Source organism: Anser cygnoides, chromosome 7 (assembly GCF_040182565.1).
Source record: "Anser cygnoides isolate HZ-2024a breed goose chromosome 7, Taihu_goose_T2T_genome, whole genome shotgun sequence".
Classification (NCBI taxonomy): domain Eukaryota; kingdom Metazoa; phylum Chordata; class Aves; order Anseriformes; family Anatidae; genus Anser; species Anser cygnoides.
This window is the reverse complement of record NC_089879.1, coordinates 31,482,256-31,510,010: the sequence shown is the minus strand read 5'-3', so window position 1 is coordinate 31,510,010 and position 27,755 is coordinate 31,482,256. Positions and strand designations below refer to the sequence as shown.

General features: G+C 40.8%; 1 protein-coding gene and 1 long non-coding RNA gene across 5 annotated transcripts in view; both read left to right on the top strand.

Annotated features, from left to right (window-relative positions):
- The window catches only part of LOC125184106 (uncharacterized), a 324,641-nt gene extending 320,690 nt beyond the window's left edge, over positions 1-3,951 (top strand). Inside the window, exon 10 of the long non-coding RNA XR_010832907.1 lies at positions 1,796-3,951. This is a non-coding gene — a long non-coding RNA (uncharacterized lncRNA). The remainder of the gene's footprint in view (positions 1-1,795) is intronic.
- Positions 3,952-16,758: 12,807 nt separating this feature from the next.
- On the top strand, positions 16,759-27,712 carry GHITM (growth hormone inducible transmembrane protein). Of its 4 annotated transcripts, XM_048074912.2 has the most exons (10): positions 16,759-16,913; positions 18,252-18,407; positions 19,912-20,011; positions 21,201-21,312; positions 22,442-22,583; positions 23,653-23,761; positions 24,784-24,972; positions 25,520-25,691; positions 26,511-26,635; positions 27,307-27,712. In XM_048074912.2, the coding sequence occupies exons 2-9, from the start codon at positions 18,279-18,281 to the stop codon at positions 26,596-26,598; spliced, it is 1,041 nt and encodes a 346-aa protein (XP_047930869.1). In that variant the 5' UTR covers positions 16,759-16,913; positions 18,252-18,278; the 3' UTR covers positions 26,599-26,635; positions 27,307-27,712. The 4 variants fall into 4 exon arrangements, with proteins under 4 accessions (XP_047930869.1, XP_047930868.1, XP_013030522.1 ...); XM_048074911.2 differs by having other exon boundaries at positions 26,511-27,712; XM_013175068.3 differs by lacking the exon at positions 16,759-16,913 and adding an exon at positions 17,013-17,162 and having other exon boundaries at positions 26,511-27,712.
- The last annotated feature ends 43 nt before the right edge of the window (positions 27,713-27,755 follow it).

Here is a 27,755-nt window from a genome sequence, read left to right as displayed (position 1 = left end):
CAGAGCAGGAATAAAGCCCCTTCTATCAATCAATATCAGCTTTGAAAATGCTCTTGATTTTTTTTCCCTGTTTGCATTCATGCTTTAGGTTTCACAGTGTCTTAACATTGGGTCATAGCGCCAAGCAGGATAAGCAGTGTGAAGTCTCATAACCCTACAAACTCAAACAATTTTGTGGTCCAAGCATTTATGTAATTGTATTAAAAGTAGTTGTTCATTTTCAAGATCCAGTTTTGCTTCCTTTACCCCCTAGTATAAGTGTGTATGTATAACTGAAACAGTAATTGCCAGGACCTTTATCCACGGTCCTAGTATGGGATGTGTCAGAGTTCGGTGCTGTGGACTTCTACATCTCAGTGAAAGGCAAGAAAATATCTTTTGGATCCAAGTTAGAAAAATAAAATATCTTTGTAGTGCAAAAAGCTCTGTCTGTAAAAGTGCACTGGGATAGTTTTGACTGTAACAAAGATTTTAAAAACCATTCTGAAGTAAAAACCAACTTCCTACTCCCATGCGTTGTTTTTTTTAAAGGTCCAAGGTGAACTCAGAGCGGCAGAAGTTTGCCGTTGCACTGCACTGCGCTTGGTACGAGTCCTCATTAGAAGGAAAAGTATCCATCCAACATGGGCTGTCAGCTTAACAACTTTCCTCTTTCTCACATACTCTTCTTTGAACAGAGAAGGGTTTTTTATTATTATTATCAAAGTCCCTCAGGATCATAGTTTATGAGAGACTTCATGCAAGTTTAAAACCTATTTGAGTCTTTTCTTGCTGCTCATACTTACACGCTTACTTATACAAGGCAGGTTCCTTCAATTATTTAATCTCTGCTTTCTGACGGCAACAACTGACTTTGTTTTTTCTTTAGCTGTTTGATTTTGTTTCCCCACTAAAGCCCTGCTATTGCAGTTTGTTTTTTTTGTTTTGTGGTGGGTGTTTGTTTGCTTGTTTGTTTGTTTTTCTGAGGGTCACACTAGAGATAGCTCAGCAATTTCAAAAAGCAACATAATTAGCTGCTCGCCTTCCCTCAGACACTGCATGAAGAAAAGCAAGTCTATTAAGGCATTTAAGTCTGGCTTATAATGGCATGCCAGGAGCAGGCACACACTCAGTATCTGGTAAAACAACGGCCACGATAGCATAAAGAGGATGGGTCTCAGGAAGCAAAGGTTCTTCTTGTGGAACATTGTAGAACAGTAATAATGGCTGATAAAGAAACACTCATTTTTGTCAGAAAAATGAAAAGTTCATAGCACAGTCACATGACTAATGATGTTATCCATTGAGGGCTTAGTAAAGACTCCCTTTACTGTAGGATCTTGCTATAAATAAGCAGATAGTGGTGATTTGGGGCCTAAATTGTTATTGTTGCATGCAGAATGCCTTTGGGTAGCAGGATGAAAGAATGGATTTAAATTAAACATGAAAAGTATGCTGTATTAAAAAAAAAATGTAATCAAGAGCAACAACACTATCAGTATTGAAAGCCTCAAAGTCTGAAGTTCTGGCAGTGTTTTAAAGCAAAGTGAGACTATACGTGGTTAAGATTACTCAAATACAGTAAATTGGAAAATCAGTGGAGTTGTGCTGGTTTACAGCAATAGTTTTCTTCCTATGATTTTATTGTCAAGTTAAGACTCCAAATACAGTCATTTTGGGAGGGTGGGGGGGGGGGAAGTATAAGAAGATGTAGCTATAAGCCTATTTTGGATGGCTCTTGTTATATACAGTTTGTACCTGAGGTGCCTCTCAGTATTAGAATTTTTTAATATTTACTTTTTGCATACCTTTTCAGCTAAGGTGATGAAAAGTTGACCACCTTGATTTACACCTTCAGAAGGATATGTGCAATATGATCTTTAGCGCTCTGTGTTGCATCACAGTCCCCCACCCCAGCACCTACAAGCATGTACGTGTAGAAAAACACAGGGCAGCGATGCTCAGCTGATCGACTTCAATCCTGTGCAGCACTGTCTACACAAGGACTTCATGCCCATGAAAAAAAAATCATGTTAGACTGAAGCCTTTAGATACTCTGGATTAATAGGGTCTAAATGTCTCTTAAATGCTTTTACTTCCAGAAGGTAAGGGATTTTCTAGAAGGTAAGGAGTGTTTGAGAGAAACGTGGTCAATAGTACATGCAGCATTTGCCCTGGAGCTCTACCTAGTCTCCTTGCCACGAGCGTAAACTCAACAGCAACACCACAGCCAATGTCAGTGCCTCTCAAAATATTTCAGGAAGGACTTGGGCTTTCTATAAAACACCAAAAGGAGACAGGTTCTCATCCTTCCAGGAGGCTCTGATTCAGAGCCTTTCCTGGGCAACTGCCAGGCTTTCCTGCAGACTCTTCAGCCAGCTAAGCTGTTATAAATAAATACTCCTGGAAGAAGCCGCCCTCAGCAACCCGCAGCACTGTCTGGCTCCTGCTGCTCTGGGTCACATCAGCAGTGGGCTGCAGCTCCGGGTCCAAAGGCAAGGTCTCCTGTCCAGCGTTGGGGAGCTGCAGGCGCAGCTCTCGGTGCCGGTGGCAGAGGCTGCGTTGTGCTCCCCCTTCTGAGGAGCTCCTTCAGCGCCTTCCTCTCCCAGGGCTCCCGCCACACCAGCCCCATCCACCTGCTTGACCCTAGCAGTTATTCCTCTCAGCACTGCTCCTGGATCTTCTGTGTCATAATACTACACTTCAAGGTGTTGAGTTTAGGTACAACAAAGACCATCAGGAAGGTCACTTTGTAGACTAAAGCCAGAAATTCTCTGGCATTGGCTTCATTTCCAGCCTCCCACAGAGCCCATCCAAATGTGCCTGGTGAAGGGGTAGTCTGGCGTGTATAAGGGGAACTCTGCTGAGGCCCACGCGGTTGCCCTGGTAGGACAAATTGGCCATGAAAGAGGGACGAGAGAGGGAAGGCAGCCAAGGACAGATTCACAGGCAGGCACCCCCCTGCCTGGGATGCGGAGACATTGCACCATTCCTCCCCATGAAGGGCTGGCATGTTGTCGCAGAGGAAAGCTGCTTCTCAGACAGGGTAAAACCCACTAGCCCGCCGAAAACGGCCTCCCAGGCACGAGCCTTGTGTCCTCTTGAGGAGGGATGGTGCTCCCTACAGCTGCCTGTCTTCACCTGGGTAATTAAATTCCAAATGAAAGCAAAGTACTGGAGGGGAGCAGAAAAGCTGGAGTTTGTCCAGGTATATATCGGCATGTAATAATTGCAAGTGATCTTGTGTTTCCTTCTCTGGGAATGGTTCACAAATTTCATGTGCAGGCTTTGCCTTACCCACAGCTTAAATGCAGCTGTCTCAGGGGAAATATGGAGGTTATTTAATAGTGCCTAGCAATGACACAAAACAACTTAGGGCAGGAAGGAAGAGAAGAACACCATATTAAATTAAAACTGCACAAAGCAAAATTTAGGGAGACAGAATGTAATTACCCAACTTGGACTGTGGCCAAGACACTGGTGCTAACACCTCTATTATTAAAAAAAAGGGGGGAAAAAGATGCGACAAGAACCATCAAAATCACAAAGAAGAGACCTTCCTTTCAGCCTCCCTTCTGAAGGATGGTACCTCAAGCAGCACGGCGCCCATTAGCACTATGCCAGGGTATTGATTCAGTACCTGCTAAGAAGGAAGAAGGCCACCTACTGAAGAATATGCATAATTAAAGCTTAAAAAATGAGCTACTTTCATTGTGAAATATAGAGTTCTTATAGCAGTGTTTCCCCAGGAATGCACCACAGCCAAAATAATAGTTTGCACTCTACCTCCAAGGAATTTCGCAAAGGTCAACCGCTAGAGCCACCTGAATGCGTTAGTTAGTGACTTCACCATTTTATCACTGAATATTTCATTGGGTTTGTTTTTACAATCAACTGTTTCTGTTCATGCTAAAAGGATTGATTTTTAACAATTTATAATAGCTTTGTGTCATAAATCTCACCCTAAAGTGAGTTCTACGGTATTATTCTGGAAAACTGTAATAGCAATTGTTGCTGCTGCCCCAACTAAAATTCAGTAGTTTCCTGTAGAATTAGAGCATATTACGTGATGAGATTTTGAAGATACAGCATCAAGTACTTTTGAGGCTCCTTGGGCATAGGGAGAAAGAAAAAGGGAGTGAGTTTAAGGCAGAGATGCTTTGGTAGGAGTGTGGTTTCTCTGACGCAAACTGGAGGGAGGCAGATGGAAACTAACCCATACGTTTTTCATAGTTACCACGTTATCCATACAACCGATTCAACCTGGTGTGTTCCCCTATGCTTTACAGACTGATACATGTCTTCCTAAAGAAAAACTGCAGTTTCACCGTGGTCAGAAGTTCCATATTTGATGCAGAAATCCCATTTGAGACCTTAGGACCTATGTCGTGCACTTTCTGGCCTAAAATCCCACAAACCCGTGTAAGGTAGTTACCCAAATATGCTTTTGACTCGTTTCCAGTTTAAAAACTTGCTACCATTTGCCAGTCTGTTGTGGTGGCTTGCTGAAAGGGTAAATCAAGAATTTTAGGAAAATACCTGTTTTATAGAACAGATGCAGAAATTTTATTAGTTGCACGTTGCCATTTAGTTCACATTCAAAAATTTGAGCATTGTGTATTTGATTTTTTTTGTGTTTATTTTTTATTAGGATATCTCAGCTTTCCCAAGTACGTGCTAAATGATTCGTAGTATCCAAATTGCAGAGTAGAGCTTTAATGATGTGCCTTTGGTGAATAAATACTATTAAGCACTTGCAAAATGATCTAATTCTGTTAAGTTTTCATGGGCAGCAGTTTCTGCTGCTCTTCTATATAATATACCCTTCAGAGTCAATGCAGTCACCAATATGATTTCACAAGTGTAGTAAGAACATTTCAGAGGAATAAATTACATAGCAGCATTATTATGCAGAGCCTGTTTTGCTGCACAGTTAAGGCTGAGGCTGACTTTCCATCATAAGCCCAACAAACACAGCCGCCTTCCAGAGACATGGCTCAACACCCAGAACCATTTCAGTGCTAAATGCTCTTCCAGTGTTTTCTCCTCGTGACTCAATCTAAAACGGAGTTTTAAGAACTTTTGTGGAGCTGACTTGAAGGGGTTTGTTTTAGGGCAGCTCTGAAAGATGAGGCCACCAAATGACCGAGTTCTGCATTGTTCTTAGCGAAGGAAGGCTGGCGTGCTCGCCTTTCCTTTGAGGAATGCTAAGAAAGACTTAATGATTACAGCTGACAGTAAATAGACTTACGTTTCTAAGGGTGCAGGCAGCATCTGACAAGGTGTGCTGTTAAGCGTTGTCTGTTCTTCCTCACTAAACAAGGCAAAACTTTTACCCTCAGTGAGCTTGGAAAAGGATAAAAATGTTGTAGGACTCGGGACAGCAGAATATGGGTTTCTGACTTCCTTGGACCTCAGCTTATATGCAGAAGTCTACAGTGTCGAAACAACTGCAGAATATAACAAGCACAGCCAGCACATACTGCAATGTCTGAGGAAAAAAATCTGCAATTAAAAGCTTTTTTTTTTTTTTTTGGATATGTAGATTTGTGCGGGTCCTGAATAAGCAGACACCATTAAGAACTCTTCTTTGTAAAGCCAGTGTAATATTTATAATTTATCATGGATGAAGGGGCTTTCTCGCTGCGAGACAATGATTTCTGAACTTTTAGTAGCTCTCATTTTGATCAGCGGTGAGCAGTGTTCAGAGTCCTTACCTGTGGTGTCTCCATGAAAAGAAACATAAGCTTTAAATCAATCTTGCTGTGCACACAGACAGGTTTCCTTTATTAATGAGTATAAAATGATAGAAAGCCTTTCTCTTAATCATATAGTAATTTCACTAATTCCAGCCTTCTTAGTGATCATACTACAAACCACAAAAGGATGTACTTTAAATTTCTTATTAGACAAACAGCATACTGCATGTAGTCCTCATTAAGATCCCATATGCCACCAATTATGCAAGCATCATTAAACAATGAGTGAATACATCTACATTTGCAACTCTCCTTGGCCAGTGTCTTGTGATTACAACGCGTGTACAAAAGAAAAATAATGATCTGATGCTGTAATACAGCATGTAGGTGGAGATGTGCACATGCAAGGTGAGTCCAGCTCCATTTTACGTGTTGTCATTTCTCCGTTTGGAGTATGGGTCTGGACGTGCAGGGACAGGGGTAAGGGCTGCCAAAGCCAAGAAGGAGGCAGTGGTTTGTAGCTCTGGTTCAGGATAACTTAGCTGGCTTGTCAGGCTCAGCGGGGGCCTGTCCCAGTGCTCCATGGTGCCTTTAGTACAGGGCCATGTGGGCAAGCTTAAAGAGGCTGCAGTAAGCTTTGCAGCCATTGGCCTTTTTCATCCTGCATTAGCACATGAAGGGATGCAAGTTTCAAATGATCCTTGCCCTCGATTTTGTGCAAAGCTGTTGTACAGCAGGTTCTATCAAAGACATCCAGAGGGGGACCAAGCTTTGAACCATGGCTGTTCATACGCACTGGCATGCGGGGTGGCCACAACAGGGTGGCCCAACATGGCCCCTGAACTACTGAAACAATGCTTTATAAAGCTCCTACATGAAAAAAATAATCCAAAATTGGTGTATTGGGATTGCTGTAGAGGACTTTTCACACTTAAGGGTTTTTTTAAAAAATAAAATTATTTCACAAAAGTACTGTATGCAAAAAATATATATATTTTATTGAATATGAGCATCATGGAATGGAAGAAAAATGAAGGTACAGCCATTTTTGTACTTAGAAATAATTGGGTTGCTTTTGAACGCAACTTTAGCTCAAAATTAAAATAATCTTCCAATGTATACAACTATGCCACAAATATTGTGAAATTTTTAACTTTTAAATTACAGATTATCTAGTGTTAGTGTCCCTTTTGCTTTATTATGTTTGGGTCTGAGATAGCTTTAGACAAAAGTGAAAAGCCCAGGACAAGGCACAAGAATGATGGCAAGAAGTGTTTTCTGTTGCCGGTGTTTAGAAGAGATCAAACAGATTATCTCCCAGCTTCCTGATGAAACATGCCAAAGCCTAACCCATGGAGAAAACCTTTCCATCAGAAAGAGTGTTGCAGTTTCACCACCTATTTCCATATCCTTACCATTCTCAGCACCACCCCAGGATCATGAAGGTTACTCCCTACCCAAAAAAAATAACCTTAGTTCAGCTAAAATCTTCACTGCCATAATGAGGAAATCACTAGCCTTTATCTGAGGCTTGGGATTTTGCTATTATTATTGATTTAATGCATCACAGTTTAGTGACAAGAACAAAACAAGAAAGAGGCTAAGACAGTCAGCATCCAGACCAGTATTTGATCTGATTTGTTTCAGTCTGCTCAGTCTGAATGGTAACAGTACTGACTTCAGCTCAAACTGCTGTGATGGGGTGGGGAGTTAGAGCCAGGAGCCTTCTCATGGAAGTTGTATCATCAGCAATGAGTACTCCAATATCCACCACAAATTAACATTTAAAAGAAATCCCTTCTAGTCTATTTTCTGATATTTTGTTTCTTTTTATAACCAGCAAAAATGTGAAGGGCTTCTGTCATTTTAGTTTCACAAAATGAATGATTTTAAAGAAAACATCCGTTTACAGCTTATTCTTTAACTGAATGTTATTCCCAACTGCTGTGTAATCATTAAGTGAGCTTTAATTTAACAAGTGTGCTGCTCTTTGCACATTTTTAGTCATGTAGTAGTAAATTAACTATAACAGATTATAACTGTTCTCCGTCATTTAGCAATAAGTGAGACTTCCCATAAATATCTTTAAAACTAAACCTATGTGTTTTCATGGCACTTGCTCACCACCCATTCTCGTTTGTGATCACACGTGAAACAATATCCATTTTAAAGGAAAGATTATTTTTCATGCTGAGATTCACAATTGCAGTTCATTTGCTTTCTGGTTACTGGGTTACCTGGCCACCTCTGTTAGATGAGCAATGCTTTCGTAATGGGGCTGGGAACACCAGCAGCCTAAGTGAATTTGCTGGGTCAATGAGGCATCGCTGCATTTTCAAAGCGATTTGCTTCAGTGTCTCAGTTTCACGCGTCTATACCACAATTTTTGCTTTGGTAGTAATCAGAAGCTGGTTTCTGCAGGACTACAGTGCTAAGGGCTAAGTCCCAGAAATACAACAGCCAAACCCAGAGCGAGCCTGATTTCCAGAAGAGCTCTCACCATTTTTATCTGCAGCCTTCCAAGTCCTTATGTTAAACCAGGCATCTGTACTTTTCTACATGGGGGGAAACTCCTGACAAGACTGTCCTTACGTGTCCTTCTTTTCTTTTTCTGCTGTCTATACAGCTAGGAATGACCATGGCTAATTAGAATAGCTACTAAAGTCATTTCTCCAGAACAGCAATAATTTTTAACTTGAATATTGTTTTCTCCAGGGCTTTGCACCGATCCTTTAAGATAGTGCACTTCAAAGGAAAAAATGGAGCTAGCACTTACCTTTATGCTAGGCTGACATTGTTGGTCTGCTGCCAAAGAGGCGTATCACAGGAGCAATAGCTGAGAAATCTCAGACATTAAACTTTGGTGCTAGCCTTATTAGAAATCACTTCAGTGGTGATAGGGACTATCTCTGTCCATTTTGTACCTCAAGTTAGTGAAATGCCATATAAAGTTAAATCAGAATTTTCTCGTATAAGCACGTGACCCTTCAGAATCAAATTGATGCCATCAGCTTGTTTCATGTTTAACAGCCTGAAGCAAAGTCTTGGGGAATGAAAATTTTGGTTACAGAAAGCCTGGTCTGGCCTCACCCTTTTGATGTCCACAGCATATCACAGATCTTCTCATATAGCCTTATCCTTTCTCTGAAGTTTTCCACTTTTTTTTACTTCTTGTTTTTTTGTTGTTGTTGTTAGTTTGTTTGTTTTTTTTTAGGGGGGAACTAAGCATTACATGAAAAATAACTCTTATTCTCCTGCCCTTAGTGGGGGAAAAACAAAACAAAAACCAAAAACCTTGTGCTTGTATTTTCATATAGTTAAAACTGCACCTGAAGACAGTTTACCTGTAATGTAAGTATTCTCTTTCTGAGGTGGTCTTCTGATTCCTTGGCACCTACTTCTCTGCCAGTTCGCAGGGCTTTTGGTCTCTAGCAGAAATCAGCAGAGAACAAACTAGCTGGTGGAATTTGACATAGGAACATTAATTATGCTTGAAGGGTGCCCTCCTTTTTTTTCCAGTAAGTCCATATGCTCTTTTAAATATATAGAGTGATGGCATTTGATAGGGAATCATCCTCAGTTTCTCTCAGTAACCTTGACTGAAGCGCGAGTCAGACGTGGTCCCCTGGAAGCCACCCGCCTGCGTTAGCTTGGCAAAAGGAAACGCGTTGAGCCAACTGGGCAGCCGCAGGAGCAGGACAGAACGGGAACTTGGCCAATGCTTTCAGTGGGAGCTTTTTCACACGAAGAAACTTCACTTTTCCTTTATATACATTATCAAAGCAACAGCTCAGATTTGGGAATATTTGGGTGCAAGGAGTTTTGGAAGGGGCACACTGTCACTAGAAAATAAAACAAGAAATATTGCTGTATTTAGAAACCTGATTTCTGTCTGGATGAGCTATGTGTATAGCAGCCCCACTATGTCCCCTGTTTTTTATTTTTATCAATCTGTATCATTTAACGTAGATAATTATTTCCATTTTTATGCTATTCTGAAAACTGAGAGAAATATTTGTAGTACATCTTATTTTTTCAAATGTAAACATTTTTCATTTGTGAACGGTACTTGTTAGAGTCTGTAGAGAAAGGCATATAAGTCTTTCTTGTCTAATACAAGTAATTTTATAGTTGGATATCTGTAAATTAATCTTGCTCTCAGTTCAAATGACTTCCCTGCTTATTGTCTTGCCCCTGTGTTTTAAGCTATGCCCAGACTTTCATTGTGGAGACCTCAAGGAAATTGATATTGGTCAACAACGGAGGCTTGATCTTTGTATATCACGTTCATATGGCTGTGGTTACAGTTAAAAAAGTCAAGTCTTTAAGACGGGATAACGCCCATGCTATGGACAAACTTCCCTGAGTAGCGATGGTTGTTTTATGGTATTGGGAGAACATGCATTTCCCTCAATCTTTATCACTGAGAGCCAGATGTCAGGGAGTGCTGGAAGCAGATATGCAAGTAATTACAGGTTCCCTGGTGATATCCTGTGCTATGACTCTGTTTGTAAAAAATATTTGAAATTTTCACCAGATATGTAACATTAAAAGCATGCAGGATAAATTATGAAAAGAAAACTGGAAAGGGAAGTGGCTGAGTTGTTTAACACCTTAACTAAAAGGAGAAAAAATAAGTCCATCAAAGAGCCCTAAAAAGCAAATCTATGTGCTGTTTTTTCATCAAATATTAACTGGATCCTGAGGGGCTTTCATTATCCAGATGAAAATATTTGGCTTATTTATCAGAGTGCAGAGGCTTACATTGACATGATAGTCTTGAATGCAATCATCGTGGAACGGTATACATCAGAGACCTTGAAACTGGTGGACTGATTGAAGCCTTACATTTGGCTGTGATCCTAGAAACCTGGAAGCACGTGTTCAGCTCCTCACACTGCGTTTCTGTAGCTCTTCATTGAGATCAGGGCCTTTGCCGGTAAACTCGTTTCACCAGGGTCTTTGATTCCTTGCGTGCACTGTGTGGTTGCTATCAGGTTACAAATAAAAATTAAAATTGCTTTATCAACTGTTATCATTATAACCAAGTACTGCTATTAGCTAGGTCTAAATGTTTTCATATATTCTGCACCCCTGTTGCCCCTTGAGATTTTTAACTCTTGTTTTCTTGTACATTAATAATTTCCTTGTATAATTGTTCCCAAGAGAATGAGCTGAAAGAATTATGAATTAATTTGCATCTTTTAATGTACTAATAAACTTCCCAAGAAAGAAATTTCAGTCCATCCAGGTGGAAACCAATCATTTTAAATTGGAGCTTACTGAATTTCAAAGAGGGATTTTTTTCAAGAAGTTGCAAAAGAACAGTGCCCTGCATGTTAAAAGTAATTAGAAAGCACAAACATCAATTTTAGAAAAAGCCCTGGGTCATTTTTTGCTGCAGTATAGAGTCCAGAGGCGTTTAGGAAAATGGCTATTTGTTCTATTTAAACAAAATAAATAGCAATTTCTTGGAGGTTGAGAGGTTTCATTTTTTCATTGAAAAATATTTTAAAACTGTTTTAGCTTTTCTTATCATTTGGTGTAAATAAATAATTCATGCTATAGGCTCCAAAACACAGATCAAGAAAAAGAAACATCCTTTTATGTACAATTTATTCAAATAGAATCTTCAGTGAACCAAATGTTCTGTCTTCTGTATTCATTTATAACTATACAGTGTCAGGTCCTTGTTCGCCAAAGCACTCATCTTCATTTATCTTTGAGCACTTGAGTAACCAAAGCACTGCTCCTGAGTAACTAAAGCAACTGCTCTGAGCGTGTGCTTTAAATTAAATACATTAGAGCTGCTGCTCCAGCTAGAATCGTAGCTTCTAGTTACCCACGAGCTTAAGCAATGTATTGAACTGGGAATTCGATGTTCAGGCTTATATACCTTCATGTATTTTAACTGCGGTTAAATTCATAAATAGAAATGAATGCTATAACCCTCGTTTTCCATATCATAGGGAAAATATTTAATGGCAAACACGTGATTTCTTATCAATCTGTCTCTCCAAATTCCCTCTGTATTGCACTATTTAATGGTATCTAATGTAAAATAAGAACACGATACTTAACGAATGTGAGTTTGTAACATAAATAGTAGGAACGGATCAAGTCCAAAAGTCCCCTGTAATCTGCTGGGAGAGAGATCTGGAATGCTAGAGTCAGCACTACCAGAAAGTCAAAATATATTTCTTCAGCTCTAATTTGAAAAACTTCACCAGCAAAGTTTGCCCTAAGGAGAAATTCTGCTAACCACAGATTTATTTATTTTCTGCCGATGAACACAGCCATGTGAACAATTGACAGAGATGTCTTTTTTCTGCAGGAGGATGCCAGAGCTGCAGAGTTAAAAGCTTAAGTTTCAAAATTCAGAGTGACCCTATTTATCAACACAAGAATGGGCTTGTTGTGGCTCATGCAGCTTTTCAGGATTGCCCTGAGCTATATGTAAGTGTTTTACTGTCTTGTTTAAGGTGACTGGCAAGGCACAGCGTGCGGCTGAAAATATCTCACGTGGTATTTCCTGAAAGATGATTCCATTAGTGGCGATCCTCGCTTCTATGGCAAGATGAAAAAAAATCCCTTAAGAAACTATTCATCCCTAAGAACAGCTGACTTTATTGTTTGGAAATATATGATGTTTCTCACGCAAGACTTGAGGAGAGGAGCATTAGTCTCTTTGGGAGTGCAAGCAGCAGGCCAGCTTTTCCCTTTGGGCACTGCAGCTGGTCACTGCCACCCTTTATGCCCTGGCAACAGCCGTTTATGGGAAATGTCAGACCTGGGAGCGGGCAAGGCAGGGGAAGCAGGGAAAGGGCTGTTCCTACACCCAGCTCCTGCCCGGCTGGGGGCAGCACCTGGAGCCTGCCCTGCCAACCTCACTCACATCCCTTCGGATCCTCAGGTCCCTTCTGAAGGGAGTTTCCTACTCTTGAACAATTTCTTATTATACATTAATTCTTTAATGCCAAACTGTACTTGATCAACTGTACTTGATCCTGCCTAGATAATTATAGGATATCCAGCAAATGCAAAACTGGCTGTAGGTAAGAACATGAACTACTGAAATTAAAATTATAGGATTTTTTTTTTTATGTCAGTACAAGTTTTCCTGTTTATCTTTTTGATTTCTGAGGAGTTGTTCACCTGGTTTCAAAGTTGTTCACCTGTTACCTTTAGGGTTTTTTGTTTGTTTGTTTAGGTGGGTTTAGTTTTTTTGTGTTTTTTTTTTTGTTTGTTTGACTGATTGATTGTTTGTTGGGGGGGTATTTTTGTTTCTTTGGAAGTGACACCTTTTTTATATACTGCCTGGAGAAAATGAAAACGTTTACTATTTTCCAGACCTCTCTTGTTGGTGCATTATCAATCCTGAAAAAAACCAAAAGTGGTTCCTTCAGGAATCATTGTTGTGTTGATGTTACATAGACTCAATAGCTGAGATTGGCAGTGACCTCTGGCGATTCTTTAGGCCAACAGCCCTGCACAACAGGGTCACCTACAGCAGGTTGCTCAGCACTGTGTCCAGTCATGTTTTGAAAATCTCCACAGACGGAGACTCCAAAATGCTCTGAGCAACCTGTTCCACTGCAACTACCACTACATATGTATGTATATATAACATTTCAGTGAAATGTCTTGTGTTTCAGGTTGTGCCCATCCTGACACTGGATAACACTGAGTCTGGCTCCAGACTCAGTGGCTTTACTCTCTCAAGTCCATCAGGTAAGGTTCCTCTGAATGGCAGCACAACCAATGGTTTTGTATCATCTGCAAACCTTCTGAGAATGTACTCTGTCCTGCCATCCAGGTTATTAGTAAAGATGCTAAACAGCACTGGACCCAATTCCAGGTGCTGGGGACACATCACATTTGAACACAATGCCATGAAGGAAAAGTGTATCAGAGTTTAAAAACAAATTTTTCTGTGTGCATTTGGCTGCCATCTCACCAATAAGACTCGCTGTCATGCTGTTACCCATGCTTTTATCAGCGTGAGCTTGAACTACTGCAAAAGCTCAGCCAGCTGCTTTGAAGCTCTGCAGTAATATGAGGCTGCACAGCGATTGAAGTTATTGCCTTCCTGTCTGAGAGAAACAAGTCATGTTACAGCGGTGCCAACAGAGAGGATGCAACCTGCTGGTTTAGACTAAAAACCTCCTAGATGGTTTGGGACTTGCTTACATAAGAGGCCACTATTTTCCCACTCGTGCACAATCAACGATTTTGTTAGTTAGAGCACTTAAATCCATTGACCACCTTGTAGAAAATGATTATCTGCTAGCGGTCAGTTTCTGTGAAAAAGCCTCAACAGGTGAATTGCTGCGGTGTGGGTCCTTTGTGGATTTGGGTTGCTTCTGGCAAAACTATCTATTAAAGAAACAATTTGGGACAGAGCTGGATTGAGGATCTTACTTGAAAGTCCCAGGAGACTTTTTTACATGATTACATGCTGTAGCGAGAGATAAGTTTGATTCTTTGCATAAATTATTACTATTAATAACTGAATTACAAATTTAAATATTAATTATTATAATGAATCCTTTAGTACCTAACAATTATTGAGTGTTACAAACTCTGAAATAAACACTAGAAATTGCTAAATAAACATTATTTGTGGCCTGAAATTGGCTTTTTTTATTCCATTGTAGGAGACCTTGGGGCTACAGACTTAAAAGCTCTGGATTTTTATGTACTCCAAAGGAAAGTAAACAAGCTTCAGAATAAGTAAGAATCAGACCTTGAATCCCACTAGGTTTGGCCCTCTCACATGGAATTTCCATGCTTACATAGCATGTTCTTCTGCTTCGTTCTTCTCATTTAAAGTCTATTTCACAATCTTAAGTGCCAGTGCATTTTTAGACCTCTCTCACATCTGATCTCTCTTATCTTACGTTCATTTTGCAAAGTAGTAGTTCACTATGTTCACTTTCTTATGGTTTAAACAAGGAAGCTCTAAGGTGTAGAAAGGCTAATCTCACAATCCTCAAAAGTTTATTTGTAACTCTCATTCTATTTCTTTACTTCATTCTGTATTCAACACCTTTTCTTTCTTGTTATATTTGTCTTTGATCCTGGCTCAAGTCTCTCACAGTCTGTTTTACTTGGCTGTGAAGAGCCATGCCCATATGTAGCATTGAGGCTGAAAGAAACTACAGAGCTGTAGCTGGAGTGGGGCTGGAGAGGGGCTGCCAAAGCAAACTTAGGGCTGCCAAAAGAATTCTCTTCTGAAGAATAGCGCGTTTCTCGATAGTGCCTGGTTTATAGCTCAAACTAGGGTTAGGAATAGCATTGAAAGTCTGAAATGCAGCTGGGATGGGGCTTAAAAAGGGTTGGCAAAGGTGAAATAAGTCTGACCAAGTAATTTTTCTCCTAGTAATATTAAGGGTCTGGACTGAACAGTGCCACTGACCTTTAGCTCAGCCTACGGTTTAGGGTTAGGGCTGGTGGAAAGACCAGTCAAGAGCTCCAGCTGGAGCAGAGCTGCCAAAGAAAAACAGTGGCTGCAAAGAGATTATCCCCCAGGGAAATTCAGAGTCCAGGCAAGTGCTGCAGTGGCTTTTTATGGCTCAATTTAGGTTTAGGGTTAAGCTTGGAAAAAAAGCTCAGAGCTCCAGCTGGGCTGAGGCTGGAAAGAAGCTGCCAATGGAGAATTAGTTCATCCAAAAGGCTTCTCCCCAGGCAATGTTTAATCCCTAGAAGGGGTGGAGTGCCCTTGCAAGGCCCTGCATTGAGCAGAACTAGGATTAGGGCTGGAAACATGCATTCCTCGAGGCCCTGGAGCGTGTCCAGAGAAGGGCTACGAAGCTGGTGAAGGGCCTGGAACACAAGTCCTGTGAGGAGCGGCTGAGGGAACTGGGGTTGTTTAGTATGGGGAAGAGGAGGCTCAGGGGAGACCTTATTGCTCTCTGCAACTACCTGAAAGGAAGGTGTGGGGAGCTGGGGGTCGGTCTCTATTCACAGATTATTAGTGACAGGACTAGAGGGAATGGCCTCAAATTGCGGCACGGGAGGTTCAGGTTGGAAATAAGGAGACATTTCTTCTCAGAAAGAGCGGTCAGGCAGTGGAACAGGTTGCCCAGGGAGGTGGTGGTGTCACCGTCCCTGGGGAGCTGGTGTTCAAAGTTGGATGTGGTGCTTAGGGACATGGTTAGTGGGTGACATTGGTGGTAGGGTGATAGTTGGACCAGGTGATCTTGAAGGTCTTTCCCAACCTTTACAATTCTATGATTTCTCTAATTTATGTACATAATGCCGTATTTTGTGCTTATCTGGCGTGTTTATCTGCACCTGACGCACATAATATATTGACATGGAAGAGAGGCACCACTCCAAGGCGTTACCAAAGGGGCAGATTTAGCACCCCATTTGGACTCGACTGCTCAGCTGCAAAGGGAAGCAAAGGGAAAGGTGTCGAGGTTATGGACACGACAAGAAGGGCAAGACTCAGCCTCCCAGGCGGCACTGGCAGGAGTGCGGCCAGCAGCAGCAGGGCCGGGGCTGCGCCCCCGTCGCCGGGACCTCGCTCCCTGCTCTGTCAGGCTCGGTGGCTGACAAAATGGAGGGGTACGGCCGAGCTCCAGTGTTCGAGCCTCGCTCGTTTATTTTCACAGAGCTGACGCCCTCTGCCGGCACAGCGGCACCTGCCGGGGCCAGCGGGGCCGGCAGCGCTGCCCGCGGGGAGCAGCCGGGCTGAGGCGGCTGTCGGCCGCCCGGGCTCCGTGAGGCGCGGGCGGCGGGCGTCGGGCGCCGGGCACTGCAGGGCGGGGCCCGCCCTCAAAATGGCGCCGCCCTCAAAATGGCGCCGCCCTCAAAATGGCGCCGCCCTCAAAATGGCGCCGCCCTCAAAATGGCGCCGCCCTCAAAATGGCGCCGCCCTCAAAATGGCGCCGCCCTCAAAATGGCGCCGCCCTCAAAATGGCGCCGCCCTCAAAATGGCGCCGCCCTCAAAATGGCGCCGCCCTCAAAATGGCGCCGCCCTCAAAATGGCGCCGCCCTCAGCAGGGTCCCTGCTGGAGGCAGCTACCAGAAGTTTCTCTGCCCGCGTTAAAGATGGCTTCCCGGCGTCCTGGGGACTGCGTGACGTCATATCTCCCTCGCCTCCCAGAGCCAATGGTGCGTGCGTGCTCTGGAGTCACGTGGGCTGAGCCAGCCAGTCGGCGTGGGCGCGCGGGTCGGCGTTGCGTCACTTCTGCTGGCGGAGCGGCGCGGAGCGGGGCGGTTACGCAGGTGCGGGACGGGGGTGGGCGGCCTCGGGGGCACCGCGGCGGGATCGGCCCCGGGGTGGGCGCTGCGCGGCGCCGCGCCTCGGGCGGCCCTCACCCGGCCCTCCTCGAGCCGGCTGCCCCGCGGGGCGAGGGCCTGGGGGCCGCGGGGCCGGGCCGGGGCCGGGCCGACTGCCGAGCTCTGTGCTGCCGCGTTCCTGTCCTTAACGCTTAAGGCGGCTTGTCTCAAACGCTAGTTTAAAAAAACAGCGAAGTCAGTGCAAGTTCTGGAAAATGCGTTATTCGGTGGGAAGAGAGGGATGTGGGGGAGGAAGCGGGATGAGGCGCTCAGCGCATTTCCGGTCACACACGTAGGCTCTTGTAGCTGGGCTGTCGTAACCGACATTTTCTAGAACCAAGATTATTTTCTGCTTTCGTTTCTCCGTTCTGAATTTTAAATTCCAGCAGTGTGGGTACTCGTTTCTTCTGCGTGATTGACGTTATTGTTATTTAGAGCATGCAAGTTACATTTGAGAACGTATGCCTAAGTTAGGAAGGGTTGCTTGAAAAAAGTGCTTGTAATTGGCGTGTCTTCTGACATCAGGAACTGTGTGAAGTCACAGGGTGGGTGGAACGACAAGGACTTCGATTTCCTTGTGCGTGACGCATGCAGTGCTGTGGAAGTAGGATAAAGTTCCAGTGTTACACTGCCTGTCGAGCCTGGAGGCTGCTGTGCCCTTGCGCTGGTGATAGGTCCATAAGTTACGTCAGGGTCTTCTGGTCAAAGCTGCTACGGGGTAACCTGAGCTCCTGCTCTGGGTGTGACCTTGACTGGAATCTGAGTCTATAAAGCTTATTAATTCATCAAGAGAGTAACTTAAAAGGAAACAACCTTTCCTAAAACTCTTTCCATCACATGTGTTACAAGGTTTAGTCATTTGGTGTTACACCTGGCTGAAGTTTATGTAGAGTTGGAAGATCTTACACTCTTTAAAGGAAGAATGCTCACGCAGTGTTTTTCAAAACAAAAATTAGTTGACGAAGTAATTCAAACATAAATACATAAAGGCTCTTGATGTAACTTGCGTGTAAGAAAAGTGATGTGTTTTTCTGTTTTTTGGTAAGCGCCTTGTTGCAGGAGATAACCAACAGAAATGGAAAACAGATATGGATGGAATAACAGAGTTAAATTATGTTTAAGAATGTTGTAGTTCTTATTACAGTACTCAAGAATCAGTATTTCTAATTATTATGTTTTACTATTATATGGCATGGAGTAGTTGAGAATAAGTAGTAAATGTATGGGTTTTGTGTGAAAGCCTTGTAACAAAACAGTAAAACAAATTTTCTCATGTACTTGTAGGAACACTGTTAAACTATCTAAGCAACCATGTTGGCTGCAAGGCTAGTGTGCCTGAGGACGTTACCATGCCAGGCGTTCCGCCCCACCATTACTCAAGCTTCCCCGGCGTTGAGGAATTCCGGTATAAAAGCATACAAGCTGTGGCAGCCTAACCAGGTAAGGTAAATGTCAAAGGGCTGAGTATTTTGCCAAGAGAATTGCTTGGCATGGAAAACCTGTTTTGAATGTTCCTAAGCCTTTGGCTTGTTTGAGATACCTACTCTTACTTATTGAAGGAATAACGTAAATCAAAAACAGAATGCTTAGAAGTAATTGAAGTAGTATTTTCCATTTAAATTCTTAGAAGAAGAACCTGAAGCAGGTAATTAGCATTGGGCAAGCCTTACTGTGCAAGGTAGGCAGAGCAGAAGTTTCTACCTCTTCCTAAGTCCTTGTTTCCTACTACAAGTCTTAAATATTAAGTTAAATACAAAATTTAATTTTAAAGACAGTAGTCCCAGTATGTCTTTAGAGCTGTTGCCCAGCCCAGAGTAATTTTCAAAATCTGGCAGGACTATCGAGAGTCTTACTGGCAGTTTCAAAACTGAACTGTCGTTATCCGAAGACTTCATGGAGAGAAGATAGTTGTTTCCCCTTTCTGTTTTCATCTTAAGCATAGAAAACTGTTTTAAACACCCTAAATTGCAGGCTGAGATTTTTTTGCTTGTTTGTTTTGGTGGGGTTCTGATTTTTTGGTGGTCTTGTTTGCATTTTGTTTTTTTGCTTTGTGAGGAATGCTAGATAATTATAATGGGGGAGTTAGATGTTGTTAGGTGGGGAAAAAAAAAAACTGCCTGAAATGCTTTGGTAGACTTCCTGGATTTTATTGCTAGATCAGCTGATGCTTGTAGTAATGCTTGTAGATCTCATTTTTTAGTATTAAAACAAACTAGCTACTTTGAGCAATCCCTTGGTCAAGTGCCCATATAATAATTCAGAAATTTCTGAGAAAATGGTAAAGACTTCAAAAGCAGTTTCTGAACTTAAAATAGGAGTTTTTACACCTCTTGCAGATTGCGAAGAGTTCAGTAGAGCAACACACTGTATTTATTTGGAGCTTCTTAGCCATAAATCTTTAGTTTATAGGCCTTCATTCAAGGTTTGTTCTTAAAATCAAGATTAGGTACAAAAGTGAATTGACGCTGCTCTCCCAAATTCAGTGGGCAGGAATGTTGTGGGTTTTCTTAACGTAAAGTTAAGTAAATAAAGAGTATGTTTTTACATGAAAAGTAAAATAAAGTCTTATGGCCTTGCTTAATACGGTGGGAGTAGAATAGAAATGCAAACATTAAATGTTTTTTTTAGCAGAACTGTTAACTTCAACTTCTGCATTGGTTCTGTACTACTTCTGTGTGTAAATGTTTCCTATAGAGTTTCCTAAACTTTAATATTCAGTTGTTTTCTCTGAGCGTTGTTGTTTCACGTATTTGGGAGGGAAGCACAAATAAATTGACTAGCAATAGCAGGTGTAGCAAGTAAATGGCAGTGCTTTGGTGTGTTAAAAGCAAATTGCTTTCTCTCAGAAATGGATTGTTATTAATCTGTCAATACAGTTCACCATAAGGAATGTCTCCTGTTTTATTTAATTGAATCTGTTTTATTTTACCTTTAAATATAACAGTGTTATGCTACTAGAGTAAGAACCGGCGTAAGGCGTGGGAAGATTGGCCAGGAAATTAAAGAAGCAGCATTTGAGCCATCTGTAGAAACTGCGCTTAAAGGTAGGGTAGCTCTGCTTTATATACTCCTAATCTTTTGAAGCTTATCTTAAAACTTCCTTGAAGAAAATGGTTTCCTTCAAACCACTAAGGAGACTGAAAACGTTGCTTATTATTTTAAATTTACCAGCAATCTGGAGACAGTTTCTCTGCTTGTCTTTCTGTGTAATGTTCTGGAAATATCTCACAGTTTCTCACAAGACATTTGTTGTTATCTCTGCTTAGTGGTGCTGGTGGGAACTATAAAATCAAACTTGGCTGCTTCTTAATGGAGACTAGTACTTGATTACAGGTGTCTTAAAAATAATGCTAATACTTTGCTCCAGCTACTTTGTATACTGTTTCAAGGAAATATTCTGCACTGTGTAGAGTTTGCCAAATAAGGGGGAAAAAAAGAAAGGAAAAGGTCTAGGATGCTGTGGGTATGTAAGGTATTGATGTACTATGCTTGCTGGTACACTTAGCGTGAATCAGAACTTTTTCTCAGTGGGTCACAAGGGGATTGTTAAGATAGATATCAGTAGTTCAGCAAGACTTGTAAACGAATGTTAACAGGACTGAATTGTTAAGTAGAATTGAGTAAATTGAGAGGAGAACACCATGGCTATAGCGTACTAAAGAAGAATGTACTCTTAAAAGAATCATATAAGTGACAGCATTTGGTCTCAGCTGATAAATACTTTTACTTGTATTGTGACACTTTAGTATGTCTAAAAATCAGACAGTAGCTGATGGTAAATCATGGCTTGTTGCCTGTGAGCTTTGTAAATCGCATCTGAAACTGATATGGATCTAACCTAATATCAAAGACTCTTGACTGAGCAAATGTTAAAGGCAGATGAATGACAGGAAGGGACACAATATCAGCAACTCTTATGTTGGAGGACTTGTTAACTGGCCTTTGTGTTAGAATTCCCAGCTGTTAGTGTAATAAAGGCTAATAAATTTGCCATGATACTAGCTGGTCTCAATTCTTACTCTGTTTTATGAAACTGCATGGTGTTGGTAGGCTTAATCTAGAATGTTTCATGTGTAGTTATCTCAGAAGTGGTTACACATTGACTTTCAAAGTTAAGTGAAGCTGTAACAAGCCTAACATGGATCAGGTATTACAGATAAAACAAAGCCGTGTGAGAATGCTGTTAACTGTCCAAGAAAAGCAGTCATGAGAGCATGATTTTTCTTCCTACAGTTGATCGTCTGGGAAAATTCGTTGTTGCTGGAGGGGCTGCTGTTGGCCTGGGGGCCCTCTGTTACTATGGAATGGGCATGTCCAGTGAGATCGGAGCTATTGAAAAAGCTGTGTAAGTAAGATAGCTTATTTAAGTAAAGAGCACTTGGAAGTGAATCTCCCTTCTCCTTTTTTCTGTCCCTTCTCTAGCTAGTATCTCCTAATATGCATGTAGCTTACTTTTCTTAATCTCTGGACAGAGAGCCTTTGCTTCTGGCCATGCAGGATTTTAAAGTATATAACTGAAAGCAGAATTTAAATAACTCAGACTTAAATAGATACTGATTTATGTGAATTCCTTTGTATTGCTAAATTTGAAACTCTAGGTGTGCCACATGCAAATAATTCATAAATTATGAAGAGTAAAACAATTAAGACCACTTTGCCTTGTGTTCCTCTGAGATTATTCATTAAAATTTAATACAGTGTTCTGTAAGGAATGTGTAAAGGAGTTCCCTTTAAATACACTACTTATGTTGGTTTAGACTCTTTAAACTTAGATGTATTGCACAACAAAAACCTCACTGATGACAGCATCTAATTACTTAGACTTAAGTCAGTTACTGGTAAGCATAGGCGTGGGAGAAAGTGATGCTGGCGATGTCTTGATTTGCTTACTCTACTATTAGTCACTTCCAAATACAAATGTATTCATTGTATTGAGGAGCTCTCATTCCTGTCTAGTTCTGTTGATATTGTTAGAGCTTTCCAAATGACATGCGTGTCTTGTGATACCAGATAAACGTGTGCATGGTGACTCAGCATTTTGTGAGCTGCTCTGCAGGCTGCTTACTGCCCAGTACACAATCTATAGACATTTTTCCTTAAACTCATTTTTTATATGCGCACACCACTCTCTACTTTTCCATATTTAGAAAAAAAATCTATTCTTTTGCATGTAAACTTTCTCCTGTGTATACTTTCTCCTTAGAATTGAACTGTCATTAGCATTCTTTGTAAATCACAGTGTTGCTAGAGTTGTTACGTAATACCTGCAGGTAGTGGGGAAGATCTAAAAGTTCAGACCCCTGTTGTAAGGTGAACTCATGATACAAGTTGCTAAACCACACAATTTTATGATACTTCACTTCTATCCATAACTATGAGTATATTTAACAGCTTGGATGTGCTTTTTTTTTCAGTTGGTCTTCATTCTGGTGTTGATAACTGCATAGATATGTACAACTACTTTTTTTTTTCAGTATTTGGCCACAGTATGTGAAAGACAGAATTCACTCTACTTACATGTACTTTGCGGGAAGTATTGGCTTGACAGCACTGTCAGCTGTTGCAGTAAGCAGATCTCCGGCACTCATGAGCCTTATGACAAAAGGCTCCTGGCTGGTAAGCTCACGTTATATAAAAAATTCACTGAGAAATGACCCTAAATGTTGTGGCTGATATCAAAAATGCAAAATGTAAACTGTTTTCTGAAAAGGAAGGTGAAACTTTGCTTATGCTATTGTCATTATCTTTAAAGACCACAGAAGTTCCCTAATGATACTTTGTGTTTTATAATTTGATACATCTAATTGCATGCTGATGTGCACCTTCTGTACCTCATTGATAGTTTTTGACACACTGTGTACACAACATAAAATGCTGTGCTCTGCTAACCAGCTATATGTAAATATGAACCTGTTGCAAGTGGCCATTTGAGGTTAGCAATACTATTTCTGTAGCTTTCTAAAAATGGAATTAGAGATCCTTGTGTGTTTGTACTCCTCCCTGTGCTATTTTGTGTAACTCTTCCAAAGCTCTTGATTGCCAAGGCCAAAGTGATACTGGTAAGCAAATCATCCAGGCGAGCTGCTAACAAAATGTCTGCTTCCTACATATTAGGTGTGCTAAGTGTAGCAGAATAGTAATCGTTAAATGCTAGCATCTACACAGCTTTACAGAGATCAAATTAATAATGCTTCTTTAGTGGTAAACCAAAGTTATGTGTGTCTCTGATCAGTTGACTAGCTGCTGGGTTCAGAATGAAAAGTAAGAGGAGGCAATGAGGTTTTAAAAGGCAATAGTAAAAGCGTGTGAACTGAATACTGGCTTTGGGTGGAGAAATGTACAAGAAAAAAAATAAAGCTAGTATTGCAGGTACCTTAAAGAAAATGAGATTAAGTGGAGGAACTGTATGCTTTCCTTACACGAATAAGAGATTCTTGCCATCTCTCACTAAACTTGGATTTCTAGCAGACTTGGTATAAGTAAAATGGGAATTACTGCAAATTAGGATCTGCAAAGATTTTACCGGAATAGTACAGAAATTGGCAAATATTCAAATTATGACTTAGCGTAATTCCAAAAAGAGCAGTTTATTGACTTTGAGACCAGGAGGTTCAACAAATCATGTGGTAGAATGGAAATCGTGTGTTCTTATGCCAACTTGAGCTCTCTACTGCTCTTCTTACAGGCAATAGGTGCAACTTTCGCTGCTATGATTGGTGCTGGAATGTTGGTCAGGTCCATATCCTACGAAAATAGTCCAGCAGCTAAACATCTTGCTTGGATGATGCATTCAGGTATGTGGCTATAGTTTTCATTATAAAATTGTATGTTCCTGTGTGACCACATTCTTACTTGAACAAAACTTTGATATTATAATTAATTATTATGTACAGCTACTGGAGACTTAAGATTTTTCAGAGCCCACTGGGATTTCTTAAGTGTCCTTAAAGTACCTCTAATTTCTCATAATCTTGTAAAAGTCATGCTGAAGTTGAACCTGAGGTACATGTTGGATAGAACTGATTTATTAATACCGGCTTTGTTTCTGTGACTGCTTTCTGGCACTATAGCTTCTGCAAGCACTGTTGCCTACACTTACTAAAATTCATCTGTACAGGATAGGAAGATATTTGGAAATTGATCAGAAAAATATAGTTTTATTATTAAATAACAGCTTCTTAAATACACATTCCAGTCAGGTTGCAAACCAAAGATGGGTTTGCAAGAAACAGATCAGTGTCTTACTGATGTTGCATACTTCAAATAACAATTAGACAGACATTTTAGGCACTGAAATTGTACTAGTCTCTCTAGAGCTGAAGTTTCTGTTAAGAAGTTGAATTTATTTCAGTGATATGTTATTGATCTAGTATGACGTTAACGGAATAGGTATAGGTTTCATGCAAGACTCTAGCAAAAAGTCTGACTTAATTGCCGGACTAATTCCTACTGCAAAAATCTGTCCTGCCTCTCAGTTTTGAGCGTTCCTATGGCTATTTTGTACTTGATTAATCCATTCAAAGTATCTCTTAACAGCTGTTCTTGAAGAGATCAGTATGTTGTCTGGTATTAAGCTTTCTTCCAAAGACGAGCTCACTAAAGTACTCTCCAAAAATAGAGGAAAGTAGGTCACTGAATTTAAGATTGTGCACTTATCTAGAAGGTAGTGCGATAAATTGGCAAGTGTGTGCACTGGTGTCGTTATGTTAAGTGGATTAGTTTGAGTCATGTTATCTGACTTGAAACGTTGTTTTGGCAGGTGGTGTCTTTACCAGAGCTGTTACAAACCTTACTGGTTTTGTGTTCCTTTGGCTAGGTGTCATGGGTGCGGTGGTGGCTCCACTAGCCTTCTTGGGTGGTCCTCTGCTGATCAGAGCCGCCTGGTACACGGCTGGAATCGTCGGAGGGCTCTCAACTGTGGCCATGTGTGCTCCAAGTGAAAAATTTCTGAACATGGGAGGACCACTTGGAATAGGCTTAGGCTTTGTTCTGGCCTCTTCAATCGGTAAAGTATTATTTTAACTGTCAAATAGAGTAGCTTATAAACTTAAACTGCTAGCAGCTCGCTTTTAGTTACAGGCTAGTCTGTCAGTTTTTCTAGAGACGATAACTCCGTTACTCTTCTTGAAGACAGAAAATGAAGTTATGCTTCTGGCAAGTGTTAATTTGATGAATGGCTGACAGTAATGGTTTGTATTGTTTAACTACTGACAGTGAATCGGGAGAACAGTAAATGTTACCCTAGCTTCTGATTCACTTGTTTTTTTCCCTTGCATGTTTCTGGGCATTGTTGTATGAAAGTCCCAGGAACACAAGTACTTTCACGTGAAGAAAAGTATGCATGATTCCCTACGGAGTTCAAAATTACTGTGTTGGGTTGTATGAGACATCCTCTGTTGCTGTATTAAAGTTCCTTGAATCAAAAATGCACTGCAAATTGAGAATTGAGTAGTCACTGAAAAAGACATGCTACAGGAATTGAAGTTTTTTAACGTTACTCAGAGTAGCAAATACAGTAGCTTTCTTCAAGGCTATTTTATGTTCTTCTCCAGGGTCCATGTTCTTGCCTCCTACTTCTGCTTTTGGGGCTGGCTTGTATTCAGTAGCTGTTTATGGTGGATTGGTACTCTTTGGCATGTTCCTGCTGTACGATACACAGCATGTCATCAAGCGTGCAGAGACTCTTCCCTATTATGGAGTGACAAAGTATGACCCAATCAATGCGTAAGTATTCTGATCTCACTGTATGTGTAAGAATTAGCTTTGAGCTGTATGGCAGTATGTCTTACAAAGAGCCAGACCTTTGTTTACTATTCAAAAGTGTGTTGCTATCAAATGGAAAGAATCATAAGGTTTAGGAACATCATGTGAAAAAAACTAGTGGAGTTAAAACTGAAAGCATCTGCTTTGAGAGAAACAGGATTGAAAATGTGGTGTCATGTCCAGTAATACTAGCTTCCCAAAAAGCACTTGTTTTCCGAAGCATTGTTGAGAGGATTTATAGTTGTTCTCTGAAAATACCTCTCAGTATCAACTGAGATGAAGTATGTTAACTCTTCTGATGTTTCTTAATATTCACTGGTCTCTATCACTCTAAATGAAGAAAATGTGATAGGGAAAGAAGGATTAATTGACCCTCAGTAAAGAGCAAGTCTGACTAACAAGTAACTGCCTTACTGTACATGTTGTCTATCTGATCTTAGGTGAATTGTTTATCTCCTTGCATCTGGCCTTCTGTCAATAAAATAGAACACTAGTTGTCTTCTAAATTCATGGAGACAAATAGTTGATGATAAAGCATAGAAATAGAGGTCTCCTATAAGAAGAGCACAGCCTCCGTTAAGATTTTTGCAAATAGATGCTGCTGGCAGAGGTGGTGTAAGAAAATAAAGGGGTGTTTCTACTCAACGAGGGTAGAGGACATGGTATAGTTGAGTTTTCTTAGAGACCCTTGATGGATGCTTTTTTAAAACTAAATGGTATGAAATGCAAAATAATACTGTTTATGTTCAACAAGATTAACTTTCATTTCTTCTTTCCTAGGTGCATGGGTATCTACACAGATACACTGAACATCTTCATTCGGGTGGCTACCATGCTCGCTGGTGGTGGAGGTGGCCGTAGGAAGTAAAGCAAGACTCTTTGCAGCTGACAGCCCAGAGTTCTAGGTTGTCTACCTAGTGCATATACTAAATAAAAACTTATGGTTACAAGCACTTTTGCTGCAGGTCAGAAGTTTAAAGCATTTCAGCGTATTAAGTGCAATGTGATTCAAACTTAATAGTGTTTCATCAAACACCTTCCAAGAATGTGGACTGCTTGAAATTGTACATTATTTTGGGAGAGTAAATTATTTTAAATATATATGAGTAAAATAGTTGATCTTCTTTTTAATGGGTTTGACAGCAGTTCGACTCTTGCTTTCTTTTTCTACCCGTAACTGCATAGTAAAGTAAGTAATTTCTGTAAACGGGTATCCTATGTGCAGATAAGGACGCAAGCTACTTCAAGAAATGCTGTTCAGATGCAAGTTTTCAGTTAAGTTGTAGGAATCATATTTTTTTTTCTACTTAGGCAGAAATTTCAGAAAGGTTTAAGTAATTTTCAGAAAGACATTGGTCACCTCACCCACCCAGTCCAACAACATACAGAAGACAGTATGAGGAACCTATGTGACACCCGTCCCACATGAAAACTGCAGTCTTCTTCTGGGGCACATGAAAACTCCATGTCTGCTTTCCAGTGTTTTAATGTTAAATGGATATAATAGCAGCTAGGCTTTTTTGATACTAGATTTGTCAAATTGTTGAATAATGATAGAGGTATGTCTTTCTTCCAGTGACTAAATTTCAGTATTGCAGATGAAGCACTATTCTTCAGAACAACTTCCACTGTTCATCTCCTCTTACAAGCTTGTACAGTTGACACTGAAAGAAAAGGAATTGAGGACTGCCTCCTGTAAAGCCAAGTATCACTAATTTACAATTCTGATATATGCTGTAGTCTGTCTCTAACTTTTCCAAATTGGTGTGTTTAGTACAGTTGAAAGAAGTGTTCCAATAGGTGGAATTGATTTAATGTTAAGAAATGTATACTTGCTAAAGTACATCACATTCCGTTGGAATACGGGGCAAGTTCTTGGGCACAAGCAAGTTTGAGCTCATACCAACAACTTGGACTTCCATTTTTCTGATGAATATGCTATGTTTATGTATTATGGGAAAAATAAAATTCTAGCCTCACAAGTTGATTGCTCTTACTTTTCATGTGTTAATATAGTTTTTTTCT